The sequence below is a fragment of the Portunus trituberculatus genome, chromosome 48 (assembly GCF_017591435.1).
Source record: "Portunus trituberculatus isolate SZX2019 chromosome 48, ASM1759143v1, whole genome shotgun sequence".
NCBI lineage: Eukaryota > Metazoa > Arthropoda > Malacostraca > Decapoda > Portunidae > Portunus > Portunus trituberculatus.
Genome location: NC_059302.1, coordinates 4,455,925 through 4,480,586, shown reverse-complemented (window position 1 = coordinate 4,480,586; position 24,662 = coordinate 4,455,925). Strand labels below are relative to the sequence as shown.

Sequence of the window (24,662 nt, the reverse complement as noted above, 5' to 3'; positions counted from 1 at the left end):
AAAAATGACTAATCTGAAATTTTTTATTATTTATTTATATTTTTTTCATGCAGGAGGAAAACCAGCCAAGGGCAACAAAATATATAAAAAAAGGCCCACTTGAAATGCTGGTTCTCTTAAAGAGTTGTACAGATTTAGCCAAAATTAAAGAACAAACCTTGAAACCTCCCTCTTAAAAGAGGTTAAGTCATAGGAAGACAGAAATAAAGAAGCAGGCAGGGAGTTCCAGAAGAAAATTCCATCTAAAAAAAAAAAAAAAAAAAAAAAAAAAAAAAAAAGGCTAGATTTCATATGCTCATATATCAAAGGTAACTCCACTTAGAACCCTGTCCACTTATCAAGTTTCTAATTAATTGGAACTAACCTTTTTTAAGCAAGTCCATCACTGCATCAACATCCCCAGTATTAACAGACTCATACAACATATCTGCCATAGTTGCAAGAGTAGCCATTTTGAGTCACTGCACCTTTGCATCCTGGGTTCCTATCTTGCACCCACTTTCTGCTGCCTAAAACATGGGAAGGGGAAATGAGCTACTGCAACACAAAATCTGTTAATCTAACCTGGATTCATTACTGAGACTTGTTTTCAGGCTTTACTTTTCACTTTTCAATTCAAGAGTTTTACAGAAACCTTTAGATACTAGAAAAAAATGTTCATAAAAGATGGAGAAAATGAGTAGATAAATACCAAGCTTATAATGCAAAGGACTAACTAGTATAAGAAAAAATTGTAAAAAGGTAAAAGAATGAGAGGAAAAGGAGTTTTGATAGTTTTCCTATTGAACTTGTGTATTAATAAGGAAGTAATTGTGACTGGAGACTTTAATCTTCCAACTCCCTTTTGGTCAGACTGTGCAGTATTACAAGACACTGCCTTGTCATTTACTGACAGATTTTTCCTTAATTGTTTTACTTTACTAGGCCTTAATGAATTAATAAACCAACTAACAACAGATAAAGCAATATGCTAGATCTTTTTCTTACCACAGTAGATGAAGCAGCTTCCTGCACTATTTTCCCTCCTTTCCTTATTTGTGACCAATGTGTTATACTTTGCTGATATCAGACATGGGCATGATTATGAAATATTATTAGGATTTGATTGTGATTATGGTCTGAAATACTTTTTTTATTGCAATTAAATTATATATATATATATATATATATATATATATATATATATATATATATATATATATATATATATATATATATTTTTTTTTTTTCAGATTATGATTTGATTATGACTGAGTTTTGCTGTTTTTTTTTTTTTCGTTTTGTGCATGATTATGATTAGATTCAGCTTATGATCACATCTGCTGTGATTTTTATGAAAAGGCAATGGTTAAGTATGGTAAAATGCCTAAACAGGTAGCACTTTTATCTATTAGGTACACTTTTACATATTTGAGCACAGTAATATATAAAACTGATTAAATCACATACTAACTAATGATGGAGTTTGGAAATAGTGCTAGAACAAAAAAGTACTTATTACCTGGGAAATTAAGATATTAATGAAAGGACAGAAGAAAAGACTGGGAGTAACCACTTCTAACATATTGTTTGAAAAAGCATATTAACAAGATCACAGGGGAAACTTATAATCTACTTAGAAATATCAGAGCATCATTTACACATTAATGAAGACATGATAGAAAAGTTGATAACAACAATGATATGTCCACATTTGGAGCATGTAGCATTACTGTAGTCACCAAATCCTCCAAGAAAGACATTAGGAAGCTGGAAAGAATCCAGAAAGCTGAAAGAAAAATCCCTACACATTTAAGTAAATATAGTTATGAAGAGACATTGGATATCTGAGATTAACTACACAGGAGGAAAGGAAGGAGAGAGGTGATATAATATAATAGCACTATATAAGATAACTCAGTAGGGAGAGCATTCCAATACCTGACCACTTGAAACCATACAAATCTATGTCAGGTCTTACAGGATGTGTGGGGAGGAAAAATCTTGAATTTATGACCTTGGAACAATACTCTCAGAGGGCCTTTGTAAAAATATCAGCAAGAATAGCACCAGACATCCCATGAAAGATTTTCCAGCACTTGATTAAACCATCACAAAGCAATCTTCCTTTAACAGAATACAGGTCTAGAATTTTGAGTTGCTGCTGCTGTCAGCCCTGTGACCTTGTTGGAATGTACTGTGATCTCCCATGATTATGACTCAAGGTAAGGTGGCTAATACGCATCAAGGTTGTGCTGGAAGCTCCATCCAGTCCCGTGCTAGTTCTACCTCTGCTGATCACGAGACCCATCGTACTCCAGGGCAAAGCATAAATGTAAACATTGACAGTGTTGCTGAGCCACAATTATGTGGCACCTGTAAATTCCCCATGGGATATGAATATATAGGGTGTGACTGGTGTGCCACATGGTTCCACCCTAATGCAATGTACATGGGTGTGGCAGAGTGAGATCCAAGACATTTCTTGGTTGGCAGAAGAAGGTGTACCTATATATATATATATATATATATATATATATATATATATATATATATATATATATATATATGAGCTTATAGCTCATTATCCAGTCATGTCCTCACCCATCTTTTTATTCTCACCTTGGTTGTTGTTTTTTGGACTGGCATGCTAAGCCATTGTGAGGTTTCTTTCAGGGGAGCTCAATGAGGTAAAGAGAGCAACTAACATCACAGCTACATAACTGTTACACCTGCGGCTAAATAAGATTGTTACTTTCTCAAACATTGGCCAAGGAATAAAGAAGACAATCATTCTCTACCCTATTGTTTTATTTTCGACCTAAAGGTCTTAGAAACGACTCCCAATCATGAATATTGCAATACACCCCACGAGTAATTTGACATTTGCAGCATGTCCTTGCTATGCTCAAGTCACTCTCAAGATCAGGGGGAACACTGAGGAAAGAATGTACTGACTAACACATAACAGTTGATGTACCAAGCCATCATCAAGCTGCATCACAGTCCGCTTTCACCTCTACATGAGGCAATCTTTAGAAGCTGAGGGATTTAACAGCTGACATTTAATCAACCAGGTAACGCCCCCAGGTTACAGGAAAGTCAGGCGGGAATACTACTGAAGGCCAGACACAACCATGGTGCAGGGACTCATCAATTATAACTTTGTGAATAAAGTGAAACCTTACCTCACTCGTGTCACTAGAAGATGGGGTTCTGTAAGGGGACAGCGGAGTAATCAATGCAACCCTTTGCTAAACGGTCTGGCGTGAAGCACAACATCTTGATTTCGGGAGCATTGCATTTCGGCACCTCGTCTCTCCTGTGCTGTGACTTCTGTCACTTTTGCTACGGTCTCACCGCTCACTTTATATATATATATATATATATATATATATATATATATATATATATATATATATATATATATATATATAATTTTATTTCTTTCTCTCTCTCTGGTTGGACTGAGAGCCGCGAGAACCCGACATCGCCTTCTGCTTAACTGTTCTCTTTATTTCCAAAAGCAGGATCAATAAGATTTGAATGTATCTAGTTTGAAGAACTTCGTATATAGGATTATATATTCTATGACTGTGGTAATATTCTCTGGAGATTCATGTGACACACTATCTAAACTTTGTAAAATAATAGATAAGGTGACCCGTGAAATAACCTTTACTGAACTACGCATTTATCATATTATTCTATGTTTGCGTCATCCGAATAGATCATTACTGATGAGGGTTGCTGCAGTTTTGTTTAGCGGACTTTTCTGAACTATTGCATCTATCTGTCTGCTGTACTTGGCTCCTGAAGAAAGCTTACCCAGGTAAGTTCATCATGATCATCAGGAACTTAATCATATCAGAATCTAAAGTTTATTATAAATTACTGCATTTACGTAGTCTTTTTGATTAATTATTTAAAATTCATAAAAAAACTTTTATAATTAACGAAACAAATAGTACTGTTTACATTTTCATTTATTTTATCTATTCATTTATTTATTGATTTTCAGGTTTTCAGTTGACTCAATGTATTTTGTCCGCGAAAATGCATTTGTAAAGTCGTGCAGAGTCGCTGACAACCGTGTAAACTTTCACGATGGAAGTTGTGTCGGGAAGAAGGTTAGTTGTTCACTGAGGTTCATTCACTCAGTAAAGTCATAACATGGAAGGGCTGTCAAGATTTCGTGGGTGTCTTTCTTTAGGGAGGTTGTGGTGTACTGAATCACTCCATAGCTTATTTGGATGATGGTGAAATAGCATAGATGTTATATATCTAGATTTTAGCAAGGCGTTTGATAAGGTACCGCATAGGAGGCTAGTGTACAAATTGAGACTACATGGGATAGGGGGTAGGTTAGTTGATTGGATTAGTGAATGGCTTTCTGATAGGAAACAGAGAGTAGTATTAAATGGGGCAATGTCTGAGTGGAAGGAAGTGGTTAGTGGGGTACCCCAAGGATCAGTGCTAGGACCTCTTCTTTTCTTGGTGTACATTAACGATTTAGATATAGGAATTAGTAGCAAAGTATCAAAGTTTGCAGATGATACTAAGATAGCATGTGCAGTACAGGGTGAAAAGGACAATTACAGAATACAACGAGACCTGGACAGGCTGATAGCATGGGCAGACAGGTGGCAGATGGAGTTTAATTCTAAAAGTGTCAGGTTATGCATTTAGGTAAAGACAACACAAACTTTAACTATGAGATGGAGGGATGTTGGCTAGAGGCAGTAGAGGAAGGAAAGGATTTAGGAGTAGTGATAGACAGGACTATGAAATTTTCAAAGCAATGTTTAGAAGCAAGAAATAGGGCAAATAGGATCCTGGGTTTTATAAATAGAAATGTTAGTTATAAAAGTAAGGAAGTGGTGCGTAGCTTATATAATTCCTATGTTAGGCCCCATTTAGAGTATTGCATACAGGCCTGGTCACCCCATTATAGGCAGGATATCAACATGTTAGAAGCAGTTCAGAGAAGAGCAACTAGGATGATACCAGCATTAAAGCGCCTGGAGTATAGAGATAGATTAAAGGAATTAAACATGTTTTCATTTGAGAGGAGATGTATAAGGGGATATGATAGAGTTATTTAAAATGTTCTCAGATACAAACTACATAGATGTGAGATCTTTCTTTACCTTAGAGGAGGAAGTAGGACTAGAAATCATGGCAGGAAGATTAGAAAGCAAGGCTGCAGGTTAGATATAAGAAAATATTTCTTTAGTCATAGGGTGGTAGACTTCTGGAATGCATTGCCAGAGAGGGTTGTAAATAGCACTAGTTTGACAATGTTTAAAACAGATTAGATAAGCACTTAAATTTATTAGATTTATAATTATGTATAGCGCTGCATGATAGTTTTTATAAGAAATTTACTACAGTTAAACAAGACATGATCCCCATGTATGGGGACCACAAATTGTAGAGGAATTCGCTGCAGGACTTAGCCCTGTTAATGGGCCAAATATTTATAATTAGTATATAATGTATTGTGTACTTGTAAGTGTATCTTTAAGTACTGATGACGAGGTCGCTGTGCGACTGATACAGGATAACCTAGATGGGCCCTGGTGGCCCTTTGTTGTCCTATTATTTATGTTATATGTTATGCAGTGGAGATACTTAGCAGAGTAAAGAGTTAATGTTACTGTACGCCAAGATACCGGTGTACGTAACAATGGGATTTATAAGTAAATCCAAAATACCTCTGATTCTTATCTCATATGAAGTTGGCGACATCTTCATTTCCTGTGATGTGCCCACTCTTTGTAATTGAATCCCTCCATCGCAATTCAAGATGCAGCCTGCCCAATCATAGCAAGATGCTTGATTGTCTTGTAATTTTCCAGTTTTAAATTCAACACCATTCATAAAATTGCAAATAATGTGTGAAACTGTGTTGTTGTTAGTCTGATATATCCTACCATTCATTTAGAGCACATCATTCATGTGCTTCTTCCCTCATTAATCTGATTTATATACCGATGAGACACACTTTGTCACTTGTTTCCACATCTAGTGCACCCAGCACTTTGCATTGATGAAGAAGTGTCATCATAATGATTAGGAATTCGAGAATTTAAAGAAAGGTGTATTGCTATAGAATGTGATGCCTGAATTTAACTTATTTTAAGACAAGATCTTTTCATATTTTTTATGCAACTTTTCATATTGCAGATCACGCAAACCTGTGAATTATGCTGAAATTGCAGATCTCACTGTTGATGGTAAGACTACATACTAGATTGTTCATTATATTACAAGTATCTTTATCTTTCTGTATTACTAACAAATAATTATATGTAAGCTGTGCAGATTCAAAATTTTATGTGATATGTAGATTCTTTTCTGTTTTATCACAGGGCCTAAAGAAATATGACTTACATCTATGAATAAAGGAGGTGAGAGAGCCATGCCAGGATTGTACTGAGTGAGCCTCCTTGGGGAGTTATTGTCATTCTCTGTGTGGGAGCACCTTTGAGATCACAAGAAATTTACATGAGTATGTTATATAAGTATGGAATGCTGAATGAATCTGGCTGAACAAAATTTTCCATATCCATATATTCCTACCCTCAAGCCTTGCTCTGGTAGGCCAAGGAAGATATCACCTCATGCTTCTAAGGTCATTCATTAGGAGGCAGTTGGATAAAAATCCAACACTCATAGTTAGAAAACTTAAGAAAAGTAATCCTTCAATGCTTCAGGATGTGTCTGTAAGATGTATCTCTGATCATTTACTCAAAGATTTACAATATCGTAGTTGCTGTGCCAAAGTTCTTCCCTTGCTAAGTGCGAAAAACGTGCATGATCACATAGCTTTTTGTAAGAAATATAAGGATTGGACCCTAGAAGACTGGGACCAAGTCTTGTAGAGTGACGAGTCAACGTTTGTTGTGTCATCAGGCTGCAGATCCAAGCATGTGAGGCACCCCACCCCAGGTGGTCTGACCCTAATGACCCACGCTATACAGCTAAAGTGGTAAAGCATGCTCCAAGTGTTATGGTGTGGAGTTGCTTTGTGTTTGGTGGAGTTGGCACTTCAGTGTTTCTTGAAATAAATGAGAGTATAAATCGGCCATAAATCATTATTTCGAGTTATTGTGTGATAATTGGTCTGAAGGTTTTGAAAAGTGTAATGCTGGTTGGTTTATGCAAGACAGAGCTCCTACCCACACAGCTTGGTCTGTTACCAAATGGTTGGAGGACTGTGGTGTAAACTGCTTCAAAAAGTGGCCTAGGAATTCACCAGACCTGAATTCCATAGTGCACATATGGCATATCATTAAAAAACATATTCAATATTGTGATGCTTTGACGGTAGCAAAGCTAGAAATATAAATACAAGATATTTGGGATAATATTATTCCAAATCATGTAGCAAAACTGGCAAGAAGCATCCCAGTATACATCATCAAGCTTAAAGGAAAATCACTTGGCAAATAAGGTATGTCGTACCATTTAAATGTCTTTGAATATCTATTGTATTTAAAGGTCACAGTTGTTTACTTCTTGAGCCGAAACTGCATATATACATACATACACACTAGGGTGTATCAAAAAAAAAAAAATTCCGATATTTTTTTGGCAACACCCGCCAAAACTTGCTAAATGGTGAGAAAATACACGTGTTAAAATTTGAAAGCTCTACGATAATGGGAATGCATCGCGCATTTAGGTCAAAGTTTGTGAAATTAGGGAAAAAACACATATTTTTGGAAAACTGCTATAAAGTTCATTATGTTATTTTGAACTTCGCAATACCTGCTAAAATACAATTTTGAGTCCTCTTATATCAGTAAAAAAGTTTCAGTCAAATCAGACAAGTGCAATGCATCGCGCATTGCACATCAATATTGTTAATTTCAGCAGAATTTGTGTAATTTCCCTTCTCACACATAAATGAATTTCATTAGTTTTCATGCAAAACATGTTATTTGATGAGATTAATTCTTATTTCTGAATGAGAACTGGCTCTTTGCATACTTTACTGCATTTTTTTTTTTTTTTTTTTTTTTTAATTTATTTTTTTTTTTAGTAATTTGCAGTGAAGCATCCCAGGACTCACCATGAGGAGGTGGCAGTGTCGAGTCCCACCCTATGCTCCATCCCAACCACGCAACCATTACTGATGGAATTTACAAAACTGACTTAAACTGAGACTTCGTGTTGAATTGTGGCATTGCTGCCCTTGATTTTAGTTTGTTCTGAATGAACCCTTCTCTGTTGCTCTGCCCGCAAACAGATGAAGAAGCCTCTGTCACGAGCTTGATGTGACGCTCAACACTTTGAGTGTGACAGGGCAATTTTGGACATTCAAAGCTGAAGTTCTTGGTAGTGATCATTTCTTTGATTTCATTTGATGATATAGATACAGTCAGTGGTGGCTCTGAACGACATGTATCATTCCAGTTGATAAGATCAATATAGCTGCTTGCATTGATGTTCAGCTTAGGAACTCTGAATGTTCGGATGCGTCCAGTTGGTGCTTTTTCTTCCCTGCTTCTAAGGATCCTTCTCCATGCAAGTTCTTTGTATGCATCATTTGTCCCAGATATCATTGCAACGAGGACAGCTTCATGGTGAGCACCATAAGCATTCCGCTCAATAACGGGAATAACTACATCTCTGACTTGCAATGGTAGTTTTTGACATCTACTTATTGTCTCAAAAGTGTGCAAAGGTGCGTATGTAATGTCACTGTGGCATTTAATTTTGAACCACATTGGTGTATAGACCAGCATAATGAATTGTACTACTAGTGTCAAATTGTTTGATGGATTTTCTGTTGAAACATATAATCGCAGTGCTCTAGATGCAGTTGTCAGCCAGCGAGTGAGCCATTTTCCCAGGTTTTTGTGATGCCAGTGATTGTTCACATGAACCTGAAGACACAGCCTGATACATTAGCAGCAGGTACTTCTGATCTGACGACAAGTCTGAGATGTATTCTTGGTTGATATCAATAGCATCGGCCGAAATTGGCTCAAAGTCAATAACAGGGAGGTTTTCAAAATCTGTTTCATAAAGTGCTGTTCCGATTGGTCCTGTAAATTGACGAGGACCGCTAGTCTTTCCATCCAAATGAATTAATAGATGTCTTAATGGTAATTCATTACTGTGAAGTTGACAAACAATCCATTGCAATGGCTTTCCCAGCTTTTCTTCAAATTTTCTTATGACTCCTGCTCTCCAACCTACGTTTGTATTTGTGCCATCACATCCTATTGAATCAATTTTGTTGACATCGATTTTCTTCTGAATGCAAAAATCATAAAGACCATTTACAATATTGTTTGCTGAACCACTGGATACTGAAAAATGGCCTATGTATTTGCTACCTGGTTCTGATAGCACTGTGATGTGTTCCTCTGTCACTTCTGTTCTTGCTCTTTTGCTTTCTGATTTTATCATCATAACAGTTTTATCTTTTCTGCCATCAAAGTATATGCTTGTGACGTTACCACACTCACTAGAAGATAAACTTTGCTCTCGTGCCCGTTGTCTTTCTCTTGATACTTTGTTTTTGTCAATAATATCATCAGTTTCTTCATCAATATCATGCAAAGCTGCTGTAACTATCATTGCTGCTGCTCTTGAAGATACTCCAGTCCTATCACATGCGATTGCAAAATTTGGCAAAGATTTTCTCTGAGAATGTTTCTTGCTCTTTTTGCCCCTATGCCAAGGGGGAAGATCTTTCTCAAAATCATCAGAGGAATCTTCACTGGGAGATGTGCTTGAAGATGATACCAGTACAGTATTGTCACCTGATTGTGATGTTGGTTTTGGGTGACTTATGTCTCTCAACCTCCTCTGCTGTGACGCTTCCATTGATGCAGTTGTTTGTTGATCAATTGATCCAATGTACATTTTCCTGACAGATCTTTGATCAGATAAGAAGTCCCGTTCCTTGATGGGTACTTTTTTTTCTTTGGGACATCTACAAGTTGAGAAATCTGTGCATTTGCAATATGAGATATCAAATAATGAAGAAATATTATTTTTAAATGATGCAAATTTGTTTTTGAATTCTTTAGAATCTTTTCGGTTAATGATCTTCTTCAAATTTTGATAAGATTTGAGTTGTTTCTTCAGAAGAGCCATCACACGAGGTTTAGAAACAGTTGGTATGGAACTGGTCTGCCATACTTGGAGGACTGCATCAACAACAAGGGGATGTAAGCCAGTAGGCTTCTGAATTTTTGACTCTCCTTTTAAATATAGATAATACTTCAAAACATTTTCTTTTGTAGGAAGTTCATTGTACTTTATGTCCTCAGGCTTTCCCAGGAGAGGACACACTAATTTTGACCTTAGTGTTAATTGTTTATCGGTAGACATTACCAATAAGAAATGACAAGCTGGACGCAACACAAATAATACACCCACTCACTAAGGCGGCCACCAACAAACTGGTTCTTTCCTGGGAGTGGGAGTGTAACACACACACCTAAACATACATACAAACGCACACACTGTGTAGGCTATACATTTGTATGCCAGAGCACAACCCTCTGAAAAGCATATATCACTCAGGGAGCAGGAGTCATGGTGAAAGCTCATCAGGGGAGTATTATGAGGACAATACCTCTTATTCATGTGCAATGCGTGATACATTGCATTTGTCTCATTTGACTGAAACTTTTTTACTGGTATAAGAGGACTCAAAATTTTATTTTAGCAGGTATTGCGAAGTTTAAAATAACATAATGAACTTTATAGCAGTTTTCCAAAAATATGTGTTTTTTCCCTAATTTCACAAACTTTGACCTAAATGCGCGATGCATTCCCATTATCGTAGAGCTTTCAAATTTTAACACGTGTATTTTCTCACCATTTAGCAAGTTTTGGCGGGTGTTGCCAAAAAAATATCGGAATTTTTTTTTTTTTTGATACACCCTAATACACACACTCAACCCTCTGCTATTGTGCCTAATTGGTGCATCTGTCACTGTGTGAGACCCGAAATTGCGATAGCCAAAGTGAAGAATCTATGGTGGTAATTGAAATTGACACTAGGACTATCAAGCTGTCATTTTTTTTGTCACTTTTTGCCCAGTTTTTATACCATATAGTAGTGTAAAAAGTAAAGATATAATACATTATAAAAAAAACTTACCCAATCAAAAATCATAATAATAACATTATAAGGCCAATCATGATAATAGTCATAATAAAAACATGAATAAAATGCCCCTTGCTGTCACCAGACACCAGTTTATCCGTAGGTGGTGTTAAAGAAGCCCTTGCTGCTAATCTATTGCCATGTTCCATGGCATAATCTATCACTTGCAGTTTGCAGGAGATTGTGTTGCTCAATTTTTTTTCCACCTGCTGCCATAATCAGTGCTGCTTGGTTGCTAATTTTACTCTAAAATATTCATCCTTAACATTACCGTGTTTGTTTTGAAATTACCCTGTTTGTAAAGATTATAATTTTTAAAGATCATTTATATGTATGTATATAATATGTATGATGATGTAATAATATTACCCTGAAATGAAATAATGTTGCCATGATTGTGCTTAAATTACCATAAAACAAGGTAATTACCCTGCACCTGGCAACACTGGCCATAACAGTGATGGTGTTGATGTGTTTTATTATGATTATGAACTTGGTGTTACGTTTCACTGCACGATGGCATTGAATCGGAGTGGCGATCAGCTGATATTTATAAACATGCTTCACAGCCTCACAGGTTAGATTTCTTTAATTTTTAAGATAATTTGTTTTTAAAGTGATGATACTGGTAATGATAATAATACCAGCAATAAGATTATGATGCATGCAGTTAGGCTAGTAAAAAATGCTGGAAAAAGGTGCAACCTATATGCCATCAAATACAGAACCTCGGGGTGGATGATTAGGAGCTAAGGTGGATGGGTAGATTGGGAAAATGTTAAGAACTATTTATCAATACAGAAAAACTCAACTATCACATGACATCAAAACCTGGAAGGTTTTGAACGATGGGCACGTGATAGTGGTAATTTCATGCCCGATATAGAAATATATGCAGTTTTTTTTAATTATGTGCAATAACAGTAAAACACAATAGCGGAAGGTGCAATAGCATAGGATTGAGTGCATGTTTGTATATAGTATATATATATATATATATATATATATATATATATATATATATATATATATATATATACAGTGGTACCTTTAGATACGAAATTAATTAGTTCTGGAGTGGCTTTCGTATCATGATTTTTTTGTATAATGAGTCGCATTTTACATGCCGTGGGCAGTATCCTGTCCACGGTCCGAGTGTAGGTTGGACTTCCTCACTCAGGGCAATGGTTTCCTAGCGGGTGGGCTTTGAGGTAGGAGATACCCTAAACAGTATCCCCTTTAGCCCATAAATTCCCGTGAAAAGCCCACATGGTATAAAAAAAAAAAAAACATTTCTATTAGCTTTTTACAAACCTTGCCCCCAAGAAAGGATTGTTTTGTAATGCATAAAGTGAAATCTTACATGGAATACCAATAAATAAAGCAGAGATGAGATTGCATACAGACAAGGCGGAGACTCGCGGTGACTCAGCTGCTTCTTCTTCTTGTGACCCTTTTAGCTTGCATGTTGTCTTTCACCATGACATTTATGTTTCCACTCCTCTATTGCCTGCTATAATGGATATCATATCTTAGTATTCATATACGCTCATGCTGAGGATAACCTCGACAGTTTATGAAATATGGATTATATATATATATATATATATATATATATATATATATATATATATATATATATATATATATATATATATATATATATATATATATATATATATATATATATATATATATATATATATATATATATATATATATATATATATATATATCTGAAGCAACATGTGGGAGTATGGTTCAATGTGGCGAGGCGCTCCATTAGGACGAGAGTCGATCGCTTATTCCTGCATACATTGTCCAGTCCGACATGATAATATACCGAAGAAAAGTTCATTTTTTGATAACAGAAAGGTTTTTTTTATTTCTTTTGTAGTAAAAAAATAAATCTGCAAAAACTGTAAATACTTTTATTTTCACACAATAATATATGCATGTACAAAAAGGAATTTTGGGATTGGCATGGGTGAAAATAGAGAAAAATGTGCACGAGTGGTAGGTGAAAGTAGGAGGAAATGCGCAGGAGTGGTAGGTGAAAGTAGGAGGAAATGCGCACGAGTGGTATGGAGAAATGAAAATTTAGAGTGGCAGCCTTGCGGCCTCTGCGTCGCTTAATCTATGTCACTCTCGCCCCAGCCGGCTTTCCCCAGCCCTAAGAAGCACTCAAAGATAAGCTTGAGCTTATAAGGAAGTGTGAGGCAGGTATAATTCACAGTGTCATTGCACTGCAAATCGGTGTCCCTAGATCAACAGTATCAATAATTTGGAAGAACAGGGAGAAGCACCACAAGACCGTTGCATCATGCAAGTGTTTTTATTTCCAAAAATGTACTGTACAGCACCCTAATGTGTTTAATAAAAAAAAGTTAGATATAAATGAAGTACTGATTTAGTTTAGGTTAGTTTTTTTTAAAGGTTATGGTGATGTTTTTGGGGGGTCTAGGTTTGAGGTTGGTCCCTTTCCCCCCTAATTCTTAAGTATTCTATGGGAAAAATTGCTTCACAATTCGAATTAACACTGATTCGACTGATGAAAGACTGCCCTAACCCTGTCGAATTGCGAGGATCCCCTGTATTACACCCAGCACCAGACTTAGGTAATTACATTTCATGTGTAGTGGTAACAGAATTAAAAAAGTAGGTGACAACTGTAAATGCAACAAAGCAGACAGGAGTAGATAACAAAATTGATGCCAAAAGCTCACAATGCAGATCCAGAACCTCTAAGCCTCATCATCGTTAGACAAGACTGCTGTAGCAAACTGTCCATGGTCATCCAAAGGTCTTTTATAAAACTTTGTAAAAGTCAACTCTCTGGCCAAGCCAACAGTGGACAAAATAGTAGAAAGAGGCAACTTCAAAGCCACCTTACTGGACGAGGCTGACCTGGTGGAGTGTGGGGAAAAAATGGAAAGGTTAATGCCAGCAGCTACCATCATATCCTGAGTTCATCATCTCAATGTATCCTGAGAAACGATGCAGAATGGGGGCCTTGTGGTCAAGAAAAAAAGAAGTAGCTGGTCCCTTAATGGTGTTGGTTTTTCTGTGTAGTCTCTAATAGTAGTGTGAACACATAACAGTTTATGAATAGGATAAGGCACAAAACAGTTCAGGCATATGAGAACCCAGCCGAGAAGTTTTGGGTGGGTTGCCTATCCTGAAGGAAACTTTGGAATCTGAAATTAGAATTAGGTCCCATAGATTTTATACAAGTGAGTAAAACATCAGGATCCCAGATGGTATGACAGCGGGAAAGGAAAGGCCTCTCCTGGAAGACTGACTTCAGGAACTGAGTAACTAGTGGATGCTGTCCCTCAGGCCTGTCATCAATTTGAGCCATTGCTGAAATTGCAGAATGCATGGTGTTCATAGAACTATAACTATGTCCCTTCCCATTCCTAAACTCTTGCAAGAGGAAGGCTACAAATGACTGAAACTAATCAGTTTCCCTGTTGAAGCAAATAGATACCCATCTGCCGATATATGACCAATATTGTAATAAAGTTCTCTTTCTCCATGATGCAAGGAGAAATTGGGCAACTGGCAAAAGTCATCAGTTTTCAAAGGCTCTCCTGATAATAGCATTGCAACCAGTATCAGGTTGTGAGCCTGTGGGTGTGTGCAAGAGGGGTCTTGTGGCTGAGTCAAGTAGTGTCGAGGAAGGAGAAGGGAGGTCGAGCCAGTAGGCGGAGAGTCATTGGAAACCATGCCTAAGTCGACCACAGTGGTAGAACAGCAAGTAGGGTGGCCTGGGATTCCAGTAGTTTCTTCAGGACCCCGGAAATCACACCCAAGGGTGGGGAAAGCATATAAACTCTTGTTGGACCAGTCCAGGGTGAAGGCATTAATATATGCTGCAGCAGGGTCTGGCTTCCAAGATACATAAGTAGCCACTTGAGCATTGATCCTAGGAGCAAATGAGTCAGTTTCTGGTGTAATAGAGACGACAAAGTTTCCTGAAGAGATGGGGCTGCAACATCCATTCGGTATCCACATTATTGACTCTAGATTCTCTATCAGCCTCTACATTACAGAGTCCCTCAACATATTCTGCCAATAAAATAATACCCATGACTCAGCCCCTAAGAAAATCTCACTTGTTAAGGTATTAAGATTAAGTTTTGTGCTCCGCAACAGTTCATGCAATCGATGGCAGCGGAGTTGTCAGAGCGAAGACGAATATGCATGTCTCTACAATCCTTGCAAAGGGATTGTAGGCCAAAGAGGACAGCCTGCAACTCTAGACAATTAATGTGATCTTATTCTTTATGAGCCCAGTGGCCCCCTGTCTGAGAATGTCCAACAGACGCACTCCAACCTGTCAGGGACGCATCAGAATACAACTTAAAGTGAGGAGGAGGCATGCAGTTAGCATGAAAATAACAATAAAAGATAGAAAGAGATGCAACATGTCGGCGGTGAAAAAGATGCTGAAGACAGTCAGGCAGAGGAGGGGAATTGGTGAGACGGAAAACTTTTGATTCCACCCTATCTAATAAAACTGTGTGATTGGAACTCTCCCAAATATATGAAGAGTACTCCATATAAGAATGGATAAGGCCGTTGTACACCTAACTTCATAGAAGCTGTTTTAGCAAGAGATGAGATGTGAAGTTTCTAGTTAAGATTATGAGCAAGGGGCAGACTGAGGATATTCAGTGTAGAAGATGGAGACAGTTGATTGTCATTGTAAAAGAGGGGATGGTTGTCTGGAAGTTTGTGTCAAGTTGATAGATGGAAGAATTAAGTTTTTGAAGCATTGAACACTACTGAGTTTTCTCTGCCCCAATCAGAAATCTTAGAAAGATCAGAAGTCAGACATTCTGTAGCGTCCCTGCATGATCTGTTGACTTCCTGAAGGGTTGGTCATCTCTGAAAAGATGTGGAAAGATATAGGGTGCTATCATCAGCGTAAGAGTGGATATGGCATGGAGTTTGGTTAAGAAGATCATTAATGAATAATAGAAAGAGAGTGGGTGACAAGGCAGAACCCTGAGGAACACCACTGTTAATAGATTTAGTAGAAGAACAATGGCCATCTACCATGGGTGCAACAGAATGGTCAGAAAGGAAACTTGAGATAAAGTTGCAGAGAAAGATATAAACCGTAGGAGAGCAGTTTTGAAATCAAAGCTTTGTGCCAGACTCTATTAAAAGCTTTTGATATGTCTGATGCAACAGCAAAATTTTCACTGAAATCTCTAAAAGAGGATGACCAAGACTCAGTAAGGAATGCCAGAAGATCACCAGTAGAGCAACCTTGATGGAAGCCTTATTGGCAATCAGATAGAAGATTGTGAAGTGACACATGTTTGAGAATCTTCCTATTGATGATAGATTAAAAAACTTTAGACAAGCAAGAGTTTAAAGCTATAGGGCTGTGATTTGAGGGATTAGAACAGGCACTTTTTTAGGAACAGGCTGAATGATGGTAAACTTCCAGCAAGAAGGAAAGGTAGAAGTTGATAGACACACACACACACACACACACACACACACACACACACACACACACACACACACACACACACACACACACACACACACACACACACACACACACACGGCCCGGTAGCTCAGTGGTTAGAGAGCTGGCTTCACATGCCAGAGGACCGGGGTTCGATTCCCCGGCCGGGTGGAGATATTTGGGTGTGTCTCCTTTCACATGTAGCCCCTGTTCACCTAGCAGTGAGTAGGTACGGGATGTAAATCGAGGAGTTGTGACCTTGTTGTCCCGGTGTGTGGTGTGTGCCTGGTCTCAGGCCTATCCGAAGATCGGATAGGCTCTGAGCTCGTTCTGTAGGGTAACGTCTGGCTGTCTCGTCAGAGACTGCAGCAGATCAAACAGTGAATTACACACACACACACACACACACCCGGTAGTTCAGTGGTTAGAGCGCTGGCTTCACAAGCCAGATGACTGGGGTTCGATTCCCCGGCCGGGTGGAGATATTTGGGTGTGTCTCCTTTCACGTGTAGCCCCTGTTCACCTAGCAGTGAGTAGGTACGGGATGTAAATCGAGGAGTTGTGACCTTGTTGTCCCGGTGTGTGGTGTGTGCCTGGTCTCAGACCTATCCCAAGATCGGAAATAATGAGCTCTGAGCTCGTTCCGTAGGGTAACGTCTGGCTGTCTCGTCAGAGACTGCAGCAGATCAAACAGTGAACACACACACACACACACACACACACACAGACATGATAAATGACACAATAACGAGTCTTACAAGAATCATTAAAGAAAGGAGAAAAGTGATATTGGTAGGAGATTTCAACTGTAAGGAGGTGGACTGGGAAAATTATGAAAGTGGTATGGGGGAAGAAGCCTAGGCAGATAGATTCCTGAACCTAATGATAGATAATTTTATGGTCCAAAGAGTAAAGGAAAACACAAGATTCAGAGGAAACGATGAGCCGGCAAGATTAGACCTAGTTTTTACAAGGGATATACCAATTAACGATGATATAAGATACAAGTGCCCATTGGGAAAGAGTGACCATGTAATATTAGAAATGGATATAGAAGAAGGAAAGGAAGATAGAGATTGAATTACAGAAAGGCTGATATTGAGAATCTCAAGAACTATTTTAAAAACGTAAACTGGGAGGAGATGGAAAACTCATTAACGGTTCAAGAGAAATATAACTTATTTTTGGAAATATACAAAACTGGGGTCAGGAATATGTCCCGAAATATAGACCTAAAGAAGAAGGAAAGAAAGATTGGTTTAATGCAAGATGTGCTAGGGCAAAGGAGAAACGAGATGGAGCATGGAAAAGGTGGAGAAGAAACAGAAATCCAGAAAATAAGGAAAACTTCAAAACAGCAAGAAATGAATATGCTAAGGTGAGAAAGGAAGAAGAAAAGAACTATGAAAAGGACATTGTCGAAAAATGTAAGGAACAACCAAAATTGTTCTACAGATTCATAAATGGAAAAATAAGACAAAAAGAAACAATAGAAAGGTTAAAAGGAGAGAACGGAATGGTGGAAGACCCAAAAGTATGGCAGAACTGTTAAATAGTAAATTTCATGAGGTCTTTACTAAGGAATCCAAATTTGAAAGACCACAGGGTAATAGAGAGACTGTCTATATGAAAGAGATTAAAGTAACCAAGCTTGAAATAAAAAGTTGATGACGGAATTGGATGAGGAAAAGGCAATGGGACCGGATGAAGTCTCAGGCAGAATACTGAAAGAATGTAGGGAAGAACTAGCAAGTCCAATATACAACATCATAAAATGCTCAATAGAAAATGGAACAGTGCCAGTGGAGTGGAAAAGAGCTGAGGTGGTTCCCATATATAAGAGCGGAAGGAAGGAAGAACCTTTAAATTACAGACCGGTATCACTAACTAGTGTAATATGCAAGATGTGTGAAAAAGTAATAAAGAAGCAATGGATTGAGTTTCTTGAAGACAACAAAATATTATCAAATAGCCAATTTGGTTTTAGAAAAGGTCGGTCATGTGTAACAAATTTATTGAGTTTCTACTCTAGAATAGTTGATAAAGTACAAGAGAGAGAGGATGGATTGACTGTATTTATTTAGATCTAAAAAAGGCTTTTGATAAAGTGCCACATGAAAGATTACTATGGAAGTTAGAGGAGAAGGGTGGCTTAAAAGGAAGCACATTGAGATGGATGAAGAATTACTTAAGGGGGAGAGAAATAAGGACGATAGTTAAAGATATGAAGTCCAAGTGGAGAACAGTAGACAGCGGAGTGCCACAGGGGTCAGTATTGGCACCAATACTTTTTCTCGTATATATAAATGACATGCCAGAGGGAGTGAACAGCTACATAAATCTGTTTGCGGACGATGCGAAACTGTGCAGAGTCATTAAACAAAAGAGGATTGTGAAATACTACAGGAAGACTTAAACAAGATCTGGAAATGGAGCAAAAAATGGGAGATGGAATTCAATGTGGACAAAAGCCATGTCATGGAAATGGGAAAAAGTGAAAGACGACCAGTGGGAATCTATAAGATGGGAGATGGAGTAGAACTAGAAAAAGTAAAAAAGGAAAAGGACTTGGGAGTGACAATGGAAGAAAATAATCAACCGGTAAGCCATATTGATAGAATTTTCAGAGACGTATAATTTGCTAAGGAATATTGGATTAGCATTTCACTATATGGACAAAGAAATGATGAAGAAATTGATAAGTACTAAAATAAGACCTAGATTGGAATATGCAGGAGTTGTGTGGACTCCCCATAAAAGAAACACATAAGAAAATTAGAGAGACTACAAAAAATGGCTACAAGAATGGTTCCAGAATTTAAAGGGATGACATATGAGGAGAGACTAAAGGCTATGGATCTACCAACCTTGGAGCAGAGAAGAGAGAGAGGGGATCTGATACAAGTTTATAAATTGATTAACGGAATGGATGAAGTGGATAATGAGAAACTGATTCTGAGAGAAGTATATGACTTTAGAAGCACAAGATCGCATAGTAAGAAACTGAGGAAGGGAAGATGTCTGAGAGATGTTAAAAAATTTAGTTTCCCACAAAGATGTGTTGAGACTTGGAACAGTTTGAGTGAGGAAGTGGTGTCAGCAAAGAGTGTACATAGTTTTAAAGAAAAATTGGATAAGTGTAGATATGGAGACGGGGCCACACGAGCGTAAAGCCCAGGCCCTGTAAAACTACAACTAGGTAAATACAACTAAGTAAATACACACACACACACACACCTTATCTGATGACATATAGTATGCATGAACATAAAAGACGCACCCTCATTTCAGCTGGTCTGATTCAGGAAAAATGTTTTTAGTGTGTTTAAGCATATACTGTTGAAAGCAATCTGGCAGTACATTACACAAGCAGAAAACATGGTCAATTTGCCGTTTCATTCAAACTTGGAATGTGGTATGTGGCTTATGTTTTTCTGGAGAGAAATGTGAAATGATTGATGGTATGTGTCATTTCCGTCACAAATTAATATTTTTTGTGTTAAGATTATTTTTTAAGGCATTATCCATTATAGAAGGCATTAAAGGGGCAGAAACAAAAATATATTGGTGAAAACAATAGACAAGGTAAAAAGGATCACAAGAAGAAGCGGCTGCTGCTGATTACAAATGGCTCCTCTTCTGCTTCTTTTTCCATGTTTCATGCAAGATTTCATTTTGTGCATCATAGAACAATACTTTCTTGGTGGTAAGGCTTGTAAACTGCTAATAGAAACATTATTTTGTGAACATAAATGTATATTTGAGGCAGTATGCAAGGAGGTGGTTTTACTGGCAACCTACTAGTACTCATTACCATGGCAACAATGTTTTCTATGTGTTCGTGGATGCCATTTCGTGGCCAGAAGTTGCACCACTCGTTGAGTTTCTTGGATCCTGGCCCGTTGTGGTTCCCGCCAAAAGCAGTGTGGGTGCGTGTGATGTCATCGTCGAGTTAACTTGTGTTAAATTGGATAAATCAGATAAATTGCATTACAGTCAACCCTTGGCTACCGCGACTTCGGCTATCGCGTTTTATTGCTATTGCACACCCATGAAAAGCTGCTAAAATTTCATTATTGCGACCTCAGATGCCTGCTATCGCGCGCCCAGCCATGGCGTCATGGGATATCTGAGCGCTCATTGGCCAAAACCGCCTTCACGCCAAGATCAATTCGGCTATTGCGTTTTCAGGTATGGCGCGGCTATTTCGGCCCCAATTGGGCGCGATAGCCGAGGGTTAAGTGTACTTGATCATATCTCCTTAAATATCAAGTTGCATTAAATCAAAATTGCATCATTGAAACTTGTGTTAGTCAAGAGTTGACTGTATTTATAAACATTGTTAAATTTTGCAATAAAGATAAGAGAACTGGAGAAAAGCTTGTCACGTATCTTAAACTACCTTTCCAAGGTCATATCAACTCTCAGGTTAGGAAAGTATTAACAACTCTGTTAGGTAAACATGCTCCAGATTTATCCTTTAGATTTATTTTTCTTAATACAAATACTATTGGATCTTTGTTTAGACATAAGGATAGGCTACCTGATCCCTTGAGCTTAAACAGTATACAAATTTTTTTGTCCCACTTGTAAAACAGGGTACATCGGCTCAACGAGCCAAAACTTAAAATTATGTGTGTGTGAACACAAGGGTACCTCCTTCAGGACAGGCATAAGAAACCACTCAAGAGAGTTAGATCATGCTTTTAGGGAACAGGATTTCAAAATATTGTATAAAGCCAAGACATTATCTGAATTGAGAATTGCTGAATCACTTTATTCATGAATATAAGCCTAATCTTTATAGTCAAGAAACATCTATTCATTTAACTGTAATTCCATAGTTTAATATCCACATCACTTCCTTTTGTTTTCTTTTAGACTCTCTGCTTGTATTTTTTTATAACTACCATTTTTTATTGTTATGAGTTAACTAGTATTCCCAATCATTTATTCCTGGAATTCCTTGCTTCTGTATTTCTACCTTTATATCACTTAAGCTCTTTCTGGAACTGGAAGGAGATTTCAAGACACTTGTCCTTTGGCTTTGACGCTTTTGTATTTGTTTGAGGCTGACATCTCAGTGAGCCTTTTATTTATTGTATTTTTGTTGTCCTTATCAACATCCTTCCTACATGTAAATTAAAAAGCTAAAAAATAAACAAAAATAGGAAAAAAAAAATCCAGTATCCTATTTCTTCTTAAACCTGTCCTTTTTTGTTTTGTTTTTTTTTTTCAAACCCTGATCAAAAAGCAATAAAAAAAAGTACTTAAATATAACTGATATATATATGACATATTTTTTACACCAACAGCAACATGGCTTTTGTTATCCCTCTCATCTTATAGAGCTTTATATTCTGAGTAATTTGAAGCCATATGTACATACCCATTGCAAATTGTTTATAACATTGACAAGAATTTTTTTATTTACCATTTTTTAAGGAGAACAAGTGACACCCACCTGTGTGATGGACTGACGGGCACTGAGGGATACCATTATGTGTGTTCATTCGTGTCTGCATATTATCACATTATTTGCACATGTGTGAAATCAATGATTTAAAAAAAAAAAAATTATTTATTTGTTTATTTTTTTTATGCAGCCATTGACCAATAGAAATAATGCATAATAAATCTAGCTAATCAGAGCAGTATATAGAGAGAGCCAACTATTTGAATCAGTCTATGTAGGATGTGTGAACAGGTAGGATGTCACCTCAATTATATCCATTGTATCACCAGATTTTTATGAAAAGAAATAAGGTAATGACTTCATATTAATTTCTTATCATTGCTAGTCAGATTAGGCTAGTTTGCTTTGGTTAGATCAGTTTAGTTGGGTTAGATAAAGTTAATTTTTTCTGAGAAAGACTTATCATTGGTGCATGTTGCCTCAACTTGGTTAGGTTACGTTAGCTAAGTCAGCTTAGGTTAAAGTTAGGGTTAGGGTAGTTTTTATTAAATAGATATGTTAAAATAGAGTGAAATTGCCAGCAGTGGCAGTGATTTGTAAGGGATGGGGAGGAAGAAATAAAAAAGGTACAGATTTGTGATGGAATGAAGTGCAGAAATAGGTCAATATTGACTAGAATAAAATAGCTTCACCCAGAAGTGAGTTGTTGGTGTAATTGTGTAAATTTACCAGTTATATTGCATTCTTATTTTTATCCTGAAGGGAGAGAAGATCTTAATCACAATTTATTTTGTACTCTGAATAATTTACAGAATGTTACATACCTACATTTCTTTCAGACAATGATTTTGCTGACTTCAAGCCCTCGCCCACAAGCAAAACAGAGAAGGTTAAGGATAAAGAAATGGTGGATAGGGAAGAGCAGAAAGGTCACAAAGAGAGAAAGCACAGCAAGGACAGACACAGAGATCATAAGAAACACAAACACAAAGACAGAAGCAGGGAGGACAAAGATAGGCACAGACAAGACAGAGACAAGCACCGAGAAAACAGGGACAGGTACAGGAAAAGGGATGACATGGACAAGGATGAGAGGAAGAGAAGGGAATACAGAGACAGAGAGCACAGGTCAGGGAGAAGAGAAGATAATTGCTCAGAAGACTCAAGCAAAGGTGAGGGAAGCAGTGACTCTACATATGACTCATCAGGTAACCAGACATGCCACAACTTGCCAACCACAAATGCACCCATCCCTGCTTTGCCTTTAGTGTCTCCCAGCAGAAGGAACCCTAAACCAAGATTAAGTCTGGAGGAGAAAATATTTCAGGTACTGCATCATGTTACTATCTATTGTATTGGAACTAGATTGCGCTTTTTTGTTTATGAGGTTTTCACATGTGATACTCTGAATAATTGCCATGTTATAGATGAGACAGGATATTTTTTTAAGGTTTAGAATTTTTAATAATCGATTATTTTATCTTGAATTATGATAATGTGTTTGATGAACTTTTGTTATGACCTTAAAAAATGGTTTGTAAGGAAAATGAATCTTTAATAAAAAAAATGTTTAGAGAAGTACATATTAGTTTTGATATGGTTTCAGTTTATTTATATGTTTATTTACTTTTCTTTGGATTTAATGTTGTGTTCCATAAGATAATCCCTTTCTACATGGGGCTGATAGGTCTAAAAGTGTGAGTGATATGTATACAAGTGTATGGTACTTTGTGTGGGCCACTCTGTATGGTGATTGCTGGCCTGATATATAGATGGATAGATTTGCTTTTCAGTTTCATATGCCGACAGTGATATGTTGTTCCACATGTCAAGACTTTGTAAGTGAAAGCAGTTAGATATAACAATGTCTTCTTCCATAGAATGTTACCTAATTGCATTTACTTTTAATTAAATTTTTGTGTTGTTTTTACTTCCAGTCACTACATATGTTATGTATAGATATTTAATATATTGGCTGAATATGAACTCAGTAGAATTCTTTATTTCACAAATTATAATGCTGTTTGTTTATTATATTGTTATTAATTTGTCTTATAGGACTAAGAGTGTGAATGATATGTGAGTGGGTGTTGTTTTTCTGAGCCACGCCATTTAAGTTTGCTAGCATAATATATAGATAGGGAGATTTTTTATTCTATTTACTATAAGTACCTTATTATATTTTATTACTTTTATCATTTTTCTTAGAGAGAATTAGAGGTTGCACTTGAAATTTCCAAGGAAGAGCCCAGCCAAGCCCCACCCAATGTGTTTGAACCTGAGGAACACAAGGTGGTAGAGAGAGGAACAGTAGTGGAGGAAAGACAAGACTCTCATCCACTCTCAAGTCCCAAACCTCTTCCTGAACAAAGTGCTGAAGGTGGCTGCTCCGCATTGAATGGAAGAACTGGACTCCTTACTGAACCTTCCTCCTTAGCTCATGAGAAACCAAGTATCGTTATGTGTGAGGAGGAAGAAGCAGCGGAACATACACCTGATCCAACGCCACCACCTGCTGTAGCAGATTGTGCTGTGACAATGCAGCCTTTACCCTCCACCTCAGCTGGCAAAACTGCGAAAAGAATAAGGAAAACTGTAATGTTTAAAGAAGGTATGATATTTTATGTATCTTATATTGT

At 37.3% G+C, this 24,662-nt stretch overlaps 2 protein-coding genes across 5 annotated transcripts in view; one reads left to right on the top strand and one right to left on the bottom strand.

The window, feature by feature from the left end:
• LOC123498477 (ankyrin repeat domain-containing protein 50-like) overlaps nucleotides 1-3,325 on the bottom strand; it is a 31,093-nt gene extending 27,768 nt beyond the window's left edge. For all 3 annotated transcript variants that reach the window (XM_045245585.1, XM_045245586.1, XM_045245588.1), the window contains exons 1-2: nucleotides 3,168-3,325; nucleotides 365-509 (exon numbers count right to left, since the gene is read on the bottom strand). In XM_045245585.1, the coding sequence (XP_045101520.1) occupies nucleotides 365-452 (88 nt within the window). In that variant the 5' untranslated portion in view covers nucleotides 453-509; nucleotides 3,168-3,325. The remainder of the gene's footprint in view (nucleotides 1-364; nucleotides 510-3,167) is intronic.
• A 335-nt stretch (nucleotides 3,326-3,660) lies between these two features.
• LOC123498730 (flocculation protein FLO11-like) overlaps nucleotides 3,661-24,662 on the top strand; it is a 23,009-nt gene continuing 2,007 nt past the window's right edge. Inside the window, exons 1-5 of one of the 2 annotated variants that reach the window (XM_045246133.1) lie at nucleotides 3,661-3,811; nucleotides 4,001-4,109; nucleotides 6,169-6,218; nucleotides 22,863-23,350; nucleotides 24,232-24,634. In XM_045246133.1, the coding sequence (XP_045102068.1) occupies nucleotides 4,087-4,109; nucleotides 6,169-6,218; nucleotides 22,863-23,350; nucleotides 24,232-24,634 (964 nt within the window). In that variant the 5' untranslated portion in view covers nucleotides 3,661-3,811; nucleotides 4,001-4,086. Of the gene's footprint in view, nucleotides 3,812-4,000; nucleotides 4,110-6,168; nucleotides 6,219-6,353; nucleotides 6,393-22,862; nucleotides 23,351-24,231; nucleotides 24,635-24,662 lie in introns of those variants that run through there. The other variant, XM_045246135.1, reaches the window with a different exon arrangement.